General features: G+C 32.1%; 2 protein-coding genes across 2 annotated transcripts; both read left to right on the top strand.

Moving 5' to 3' along the window:
- The first annotated feature begins 2,313 nt into the window (after window positions 1-2,313).
- On the top strand, window positions 2,314-8,052 carry LOC110906415. The gene is made up of 8 exons (XM_035987788.1): window positions 2,314-2,407; window positions 2,498-2,788; window positions 2,887-3,102; window positions 3,359-3,625; window positions 3,749-4,187; window positions 4,308-5,248; window positions 5,406-6,623; window positions 6,863-8,052. The coding sequence occupies exons 1-8, from the start codon at window positions 2,314-2,316 to the stop codon at window positions 8,050-8,052; spliced, it is 4,656 nt and encodes a 1,551-aa protein (XP_035843681.1).
- Window positions 8,053-8,062: 10 nt separating this feature from the next.
- Window positions 8,063-8,527, top strand: LOC118481700 (ATP-dependent DNA helicase PIF1-like). The gene has a single exon (XM_035976908.1). It carries the CDS (start codon window positions 8,063-8,065, stop codon window positions 8,525-8,527), a length of 465 nt encoding a protein of 154 aa, XP_035832801.1.

Below are 8,527 nucleotides of genomic sequence, written 5' to 3'. Positions count from 1 at the left end.
TTTAAAACTTTTTAGTGAAACTTTAGTTTATATTCTTTTATGTTGTCATATACATATGCAGGTTTCCAAGGTAATTATTCTTGGTAATATACTGGGTGTTTACAAAGATGAAGGATGGTTCTATGAGGGTTGCAATAGATGTAACAAGAAGATCAACAAAGTTGTTAATCTGAGTGAGGACAACCAGGAATCAGGTTCTGCTGTTACAAAGGAGGTTCTTACCTGTGTATCTGATCGTTGTGCTTTTAAAACTATAACTTCTTCACTCAAGTAAGACAATAGACCTTTTGAACCCTCAAAATTTTTAAGTATAACATTTGTTTTGATTTTAAAATATGTATTTATGCTATCAATAGGTTTAAGATTCAACTTAGAGTTCAAGACCCATCAGCTTCTGTTACACTTACTTTGTTTGATCGTGAAGCACGGAAGTTGTTAGGAAAGTCTGTTGATGATATTCTTAATGCTAACCCAGAATTTGTAAGTTTTATTTTTTTATTAAAATTTTTTATGTTTTGTATGTACAAAAAGTTTAATAAAAAATGATAAAATATTTTACTATTTTTCAGCGTTCTGATTCCATGAAGATTCCTGCTGAAGTTGACACATTGGTTGGCCAGACTGCTGCTTTTAAAATTGATGTTACTGGCTACGTCTTGAAGTATAACATACATAAGTACGGTATACTGAAGCTGACTGTGGATCCTAACGTTATATCTGTTCTTCAAGAGAAGCAATCCTCTTCACAGATAACTGTATGTAATATAAATTTTTTTTACCTTATTGATGTACGTTTAAAATATTTTACTTTCCTGTAGTTTATATTTTTTTTATATGAACAAAATATGCAGTCTTCTCAAAATATGTCTCTCAATGTTGATGCTTCAGAATTTGACTCTCAGACATCTGATGGTTTCAAGGTATTCGTGTCAGATTTTGTTTTCTTCCTCTTTCTTTTATTATATATATGTTAATTTATGATATGCAATTGTAACCTGTTACATTTGTCTTTTCTTAGAACTCTGCTTCCAAAAGAATCGAAAACACTACTCCTGTCTCTAACATGGCGAGCACCGTTTCACCTGTTTCATTGGATCTCACTGATACTCCTGATTCCATGTTAGCTAAGGATGAAGTGAAGCGAAACTTGGTCCAAGTCTACGATGTTGAAGAAGATTCTCACACATCTGCAACGAAGATCCAAAAGACTGGAGAGGTTCAGGATTTCAACAGTGCGGAGAAGAGGAAACTCTTAATTCCTAAAGTTGAGAAATAGTTTTCAAGTTTTCTTAACATTAAGATATTTGGTGACTTTTGAGAATTTGGTTTTTGTTGATGTCGTCTAAAACAATTTATTGTTTGAATTCGTGGTTTGGATTTATGGTTTTTATTTAATGGTACGGACAATACATGTTTTGAATTTCCAAAGTTGTGATACTTGGTTTCGAGTAATAATTTTTATTTTTATGTACCTGTTTTTTTAATTTCCTTAACACTATTTCTTCAGGACAATACATGTTTTGAATTTAAAAAGTTGTGATATTTGGTATCGAGTAATAATTGTCAACAAGTGTGTACCTGTTTTTTTTATAATAATTATTGTTTATTTCTTTTTTCTTTTTTACATTTCAGTTAACATTAATTAATAGTATATGCGTATTTTGTATGTGGTTTTTATTATAACAAATCATTTGTGTTAGAACATTTATTATGATAACAACTATCCAAATTTTACAATCTGTATAAAAAACAAATAACATTTTTTTAAGTATATTTTTTTTCATGAATTTATGGTGTCCGTTATTAGTTACTAAAAAATAATTTTTTAAATATGGTCATGTTTGCTAATTATAGAAAGCATACCTATCGGATATGTGATTTTGCTACATTCCATATGTATTTATGATCCAACTAATAAGTTATTTAAAAAACTGCTAATTACCTTTAATGTATATTTCTTAAATTAAGGGTACACCATAATGAATTATTTCTTAATTACTATCAATTAAATTTATATCCATATTTAAGGTTATTTCCTTTTCACCAATTGAATACACTCTCATCTATTCTTATTTATATGTACCTCATTTCATCTCACCACAAAGAACATCATCATCGAATTTGACAAAGTATGAAATAGTGTTCTATTATGCTTACCGGTTTCATGTGATATAAGGTACGTGTTCTATCCTCATTATACATTTTCTTTATCTATGTGTATATTTATATATTATTTATTATATATTATATATGTTATATATAAACTTATGTCCAACAATATATGACAACTAATTACAGTTTGCATTTTAGAAAATGTCTCATATTCGTAAAGGTTCATCCGCATCAGATAAAGATTTACGTAACATAAATGTTACTTCAGGAACTCCTTTGTCTGATATATCTAACTGTATGTTCTATAATTTTTTTTTAAGATATTATTATTTCAATTATCGTTTCAGTTCATTTCATTGTTTTACTAATTCATATATCATCTCAGTTGATACATGCAGCAACATTGACAAAATTGAAGCTGTCGAAAGAACAAAAGCTAGAAGAATATATGGAAACAATAAAAGATTCAATACATCCTCATCGCAGACTCAAGCCACACTAAATTATTCAACTCATAATAATAAAGAAAATGTAACTTCATCCACATCTACCTTCTATAACAGATCATTATGTACGCCTGGTATAAACATCAATTTTTCGTCTGGTATATCATATTCGGAAACTCATAATACGTATCTTCCTTTTTCAACAAATCCTTCACATGATATTTCCAATGGTATTTTCAAATCTATACTACTTACTTTATTACAAAAATTTATATTTATATAAATTTAACTAATTTACATGTCATTTGAGTTTCTATACTTGATGTAGACAAGGATGAGGCTGCAAAAAGAAGGAAGGCTAGACGTATAATCTTGAATAGCAAAAGATTGAATAAAAATTCAACACAGACTCAATCGTCACTAACCTCTTATACGCCAAGTAAAGAGAATATTAGTCCGAACACTACTTTTACGTTGAATAAATCACCTTTTAGCGTCCTCTCAAGTATCAATGTCTCTTCTGCTTCATCTAATTTCAATTCAGGTAAGGCGCGAGTAATGTTGTTCTTAACATATTATGTAATAAAGTTTGTTTTCTTATATCATCAAGTGTTTTATAAACCATAACAACTTTATATCCCTCAAATTTTACTAATTCATGTCATTTATGTACATTAATTTTAATTTACTTACCAATATTATTATCAAGCTTTTTAATATATAGTTAACGAAATTATATAATTTTTTAATTATGTTTTTATTATATGATTTTATAGCATTTGTTATAATAATTTTTATAGGAAACATTGCATCTTCCAGTGGTATTCCAAGAAACATTACAAGCAACTCAGCATCAGTCATGATACCTTCTTCGTGTACTACAATTCCACCAAATACTGTTATAGCATCAGACGAACCTTCACCATTGATAAGAATGTCATCAGGAAAGCGGAAATTAGTAAGAAAACGACGAAACTTAACACCTATACCTATTATTGATTTGACAACAGATGATGATAACGAGGTTGCAGATATAATTGATCAACATTTAAAAGGTGTTTCAAAAGGTATAGTTAATCTTCTTTTATTTAATACTGCTTCAATGATTTATTTTCATATTGTTTTTTATCAACAAAGATTTATTATTTTTAATAACACTAATCTTTTAACTGCAATAAACAAATGTACAGACTACTTGGATCATGGTGACCAGATTATCGTGTGTCGAACGTGTAGCGCAAAGCTATGGAAAGCAGAGGCGGATAGGGGAGAACAGAAGCGAAATAAACCTAACTATTTCCTTTGCTGTGCATACGGCAAAGTTTTGTTACCTGATTTTAAGCAGCCTCCTGAAATTTTGAAAGATCTATATGTTGGCGTCAGTGCGAAGAGCAAATTCTTTTTAAAAAACATTCGTCGTTATAATTCTATGTTCTCATTTACATCCATGGGAGGAAGGATTGACAAAACTATCAACCGTGGAAATGCACCTTATGTCTTTCGATTAAGTGGTCAAAATTATCATACTATTGGGAGTCTATTACCTGATGACGGAAAGGAGCCAAAATTCAGCCAGTTGTATATATACGACACAGATAATGAAATATTTAATCGACAAAATGCAGTTGGGTATGTATTAATTTCATAGTGTTTATAATTACCTATAATTGTCGATTTATTTTAAATGATATTAATGTTAGTAATACATATATAATTGCTATTAATCCATATATTTTCTTACTTTTATAGGGGGTCAAACACTTCTTTTACAATAGTTGAGTCAGCTTTTGATGTTCAGATCATTGAGGAACTTACACTTATGTTAGACACTCACAACGCTTTGGTTAAAATTTATCGACAAGCTAGAAATTCTTTAAACGAAAACCCTTACATCGACTTGAAGCTTTGTCTAATTGGTAAAAGATCCAAAGATGGTAGGACATATAACCTTCCTGAAGCTTCTGAAGTTGCTGCATTAGTTATTGGAGATCTGACTCAAGCTGTTGAGAATCGTGATATAGTAGTAAAAACAAGATCTGGTCGGATTGAGCGCATAAGTGAATTACATCCTTCTTATCTTTCTCTACAATACCCTCTTTTATTTCCATACGGAGAAGATATGTACAGGGTTGACATTCTTCATAGAGGTCTCAATCCAGACACGAACAACAAACGTCCAATGTGTACTATGCGTGAGTTCTTTGCTTATAGACTACAAGATCGTGTCGATAAGTTTTCTTTGATTCATAATGCAAAAAGACTTTTCCAACAATTTGTTGTTGATGCTTACACTATGATTGAGAGTGAAAGGTTGTTTTACATACGGCGACAACAAACTCATTTGAGGTCAGAAACTGTTCAGAATATTCAGAATGCAAGTAATGCTGGAAAAAAAGATATGTCAAAAATTGGAACACGTATATTTATTCCATCTTCCTTCACTGGCGGTTCTCGATATATGATGCAAAATTACTTAGATGCAATGTCTTTGTGCAAATGGTTTGGGTATCCAGATTTTTTCATCACTATTACGTGTAATCCAAAATGGCCGGAGGTGCAAAGGTTTTTAAAAGATACAACGATAAGGCCTGAAGATAGACCGGACATTTTGTGTCGAATTTTCAAGATAAAACTAGATGCCATAACAAAAGAATTGAAAGAAGGCAAGTTGCTCGGTAGAGTTAATTCTGGTATGTTTATTTATACGATAACATTTAAAGGCTACTATTTTTAAATAACGTTACGTTTTTTTTATTAGTATTATTATTATTAATATATATTTAATGTTCATAATATAAGTTACTTAATTGTTCTAATTTATTATATGTTTTTTGTTGTACTCTGTAGTTGTCTATACTGTTGAGTTTCAAAAACGCGGACTTCCTCATGCACACATATGTGTTTTCATGCATTCTGACAGCAAGATTCTATCTGTTGACCAACTAGATCCAATCATTTCTGCCGAAATTCCAGACATAGCCGAGGATCCAGAGTTATATAAACTTGTGGCAGACTACATGATTCATGGTCCGTGTGGTCCTCTCAATATGAATTGTCCTTGCATGATCGATCGTAAGTGTTCCAAGAAGTTTCCTAAGAAATTTGTTAACGAAACATGTTTGGATAAAAAAGGATTTCCAGTTTATCGTCGAAGGGATTCTGGCCTATCTGTTGTTAAATCACGTGTGAACGTAGACAATAGATATGTTGTTCCATATAGTAAAGTTTTGTTAAAAAGATACCAGGCGCATATTAACGTTGAATGGTGCAATCAAGTTGGTTCTATCAAATATTTGTTCAAGTACATTAACAAAGGCCCAGATAGAACTACTCTTAGAGTTGTTGAAAGTGGAAATCAGGATGAGCAGGAACCTGTAGTCGATGAGATAGAAAAGTATTATGATTGCCGGTATATTTCTGCATGCGAATCTGTTTGGAGAATCTTTTCATATGATATTCATTATCGATATCCCGCAGTTATTCGATTGCCGTTCCATTTACCTGGTCAGCAAAACGTAGTATATGGCGCAGACGATGACATTGACGATGTTCTTAACAAACCATCTGTTGCTTCTACTATGTTCTTATCTTGGATGAAGTGTAACGAAAAATTACCGGAGGCACGTAATCTTACTTATGTTGAGTTTCCATCAAAGTATGTTTTTAAATTAAGAACTCGCAGTTGGGATATAAGGAAACGACATCCTTCAATCGGTAGGATTCACTCGGTCTTTCCTTCAGCTGGTGAAGCATACTACCTCAGAATATTATTGAACAAAGTAAAGGGACCAAAATCTTTTGAAGATATTCGTACTGTAAATGGTACTTTGTATCCAACTTTCAGGGACGCATGCTATGCGCTAGGGCTTTTGGACGATGATAACGAGTACATTGAAGCTATAAAAGAAGCTAATTTGTCTGGAAGTGCTACTTATCTACGTACGTTATTTGGAACAATGCTGATGTCTGGTAGTTTGTCTAGACCTGATTTTGTATGGGAGAAAACATGGACGTATTTATCGGATGACATTTTATATAGACAAGAAAAACATTTGAATGTTGATGGTATGTCTTTTTTTTTTAAATTTTGCATGTTATCTAATATTCAATTAATATATTTATTAAATTAAATATTTTTTGTTGATAATGTTTTTATTTGAATGAAATAAAGAAAACTTCATTTGTACAAAATTTTTTTGTTATTTACCCTTCAACTTCTTTTATGTATATTTACCAAAATATACTTTAATATTCGAAACTACGAATTATTGTATTATGAAATACATCTTCAATTATGTTTGCAGGTTTAAATTATTCTGACGAAGAAATAAAGAATTTGGCGTTGTTAGAGATTGAGAAGTTCTTACTTCGTAATAATTCATCTCTGAGGAACTATTCAAATATGCCTTATCCTGATGATGAGTCTATTTCTTCGTCTAATAATCGATTGATCAACGAGGAGTTATCTTATTTCCAAAATACCATGGAAGATGAGTTGAATAATATGTTACTACTTTTAACAGATGAGCAACGTAATGTTTTTGATCAGATTATGGAATCTGTTAGAACAAACAAAGGTGGTGTCTTTTTTGTTTACGGATATGGTGGCACCGGTAAGACCTTTCTTTGGAAGACATTGTCGGCAGCAATTCGAAGTAAGTCTGAAATTGTTTTAAATGTTGCTTCAAGCGGTATAGCTTCTTTGCTACTTTCTGGAGGTCGAACAGCCCATTCTCGATTTTCCATCCCCCTGAATCTAAATGAGGATTCTCTTTGCCGCATGAAGCCTGGATCTGAACTTGCGTGTCTTTTAAAAAAAACACAACTTATTATATGGGATGAGGCTCCTATGATTCATAAACATGCCTTTGAAGCATTGGATAGAACCTTAAAAGATATATTGATGCCTGATTGTTCAAATAGCGAAGCTTTACCATTTGGAGGAAAGGTAATTGTATTTGGTGGTGACTTTAGACAGATTCTTCCTGTTGTTCCTAATGGCTCTAGACAGGATATCGTGAATGCTTCTCTGAGTTCGTCATATATATGGAATAAATGCAAGTTACTTAGGCTAACAAAAAACATGAGGCTTACTGTTGGCATGAATCATGGTGATATTGACAAGACAAAAGAGTTTGCTAAATGGCTTTTGGATATTGGCGAGGGAAAACTTGGTGGTCGCAACGACGGAGAAGCTCTTATTGATATACCTCAAGAACTGTTGATTACTGAGTCCACTAACCCTATTGGTAATCTGATCAACTTTGTGTATCCGTCAATACTTGAATCGTTCAATGATCCAAATTATTTCCAGGAAAGAGCCATACTTGCTCCTAAGAACGACGTTGTTCACGAGATAAATGATACCTTATTAGCAATGTTTCCTGGTGATCATAAAGAGTATCTAAGTTCAGATTCCATCTGCCAATCGGAGAATGTAACTGACCATATTCGACACAATGTTTACCCCCCCCGATGTTCTAAATGGTCTTAAGGTTTCAGGAATGCCGAATCATAAATTGGTTTTAAAAGTTGGTGTTCCTATCATGCTGTTACGTAACCTTGATCAGAAAAACGGTCTGTGCAATGGTACAAGATTACAAGTTGTAAAACTTGGTGATCGGATTATTGAAGCCAAAGTGATTTCTGGTAATAATATTGGTACTAGAACTTTTATACCAAGGATCAATCTTTCCCCCTCTGACAAACGAATACCTTTCAAGCTACAAAGAAGGCAATTCCCGATAGCTGTGTGTTTTGCAATGACGATAAATAAAAGTCAGGGACAGTCTTTATCTAAGGTTGGTTTGTTTCTAAAGCAGCCTGTTTTCACTCACGGACAACTATATGTTGCAGTTTCAAGAGTCAAAAGCATTGATGGTTTAAGGATGTTAATATTAGATGTTGAGGGAAACGTTACTAATAAGACTACAAATGTTGTATACAAAGAGATATTTTCAAATTTATAG

The sequence above is a fragment of the Helianthus annuus genome, chromosome 1 (assembly GCF_002127325.2).
Source record: "Helianthus annuus cultivar XRQ/B chromosome 1, HanXRQr2.0-SUNRISE, whole genome shotgun sequence".
In the NCBI taxonomy this organism is placed as follows: Eukaryota; Viridiplantae; Streptophyta; class Magnoliopsida; order Asterales; family Asteraceae; genus Helianthus; species Helianthus annuus.
Note: the sequence above shows the minus strand (reverse complement) of the source record. Positions and strands in the feature narration are given on the sequence as shown.

Excerpts from the sequence above, each read along its gene's own strand:
- LOC110906415 (XM_035987788.1), top strand. The coding sequence starts at position 2,314 with ATGTCTCATATTCGTAAAGGTTCATCCGCATCAGATAAAGATTTACGT. Across the intron at positions 3,626-3,748 it reads TTTAAAAGGTGTTTCAAAAG|ACTACTTGGATCATGGTGAC; the intron begins GTATAGTTAATC and ends ACAAATGTACAG. Across the intron at positions 6,624-6,862 it reads AAAACATTTGAATGTTGATG|GTTTAAATTATTCTGACGAA; the intron begins GTATGTCTTTTT and ends TTATGTTTGCAG.
- LOC118481700 (XM_035976908.1), top strand. The coding sequence starts at position 8,063 with ATGCCGAATCATAAATTGGTTTTAAAAGTTGGTGTTCCTATCATGCTG.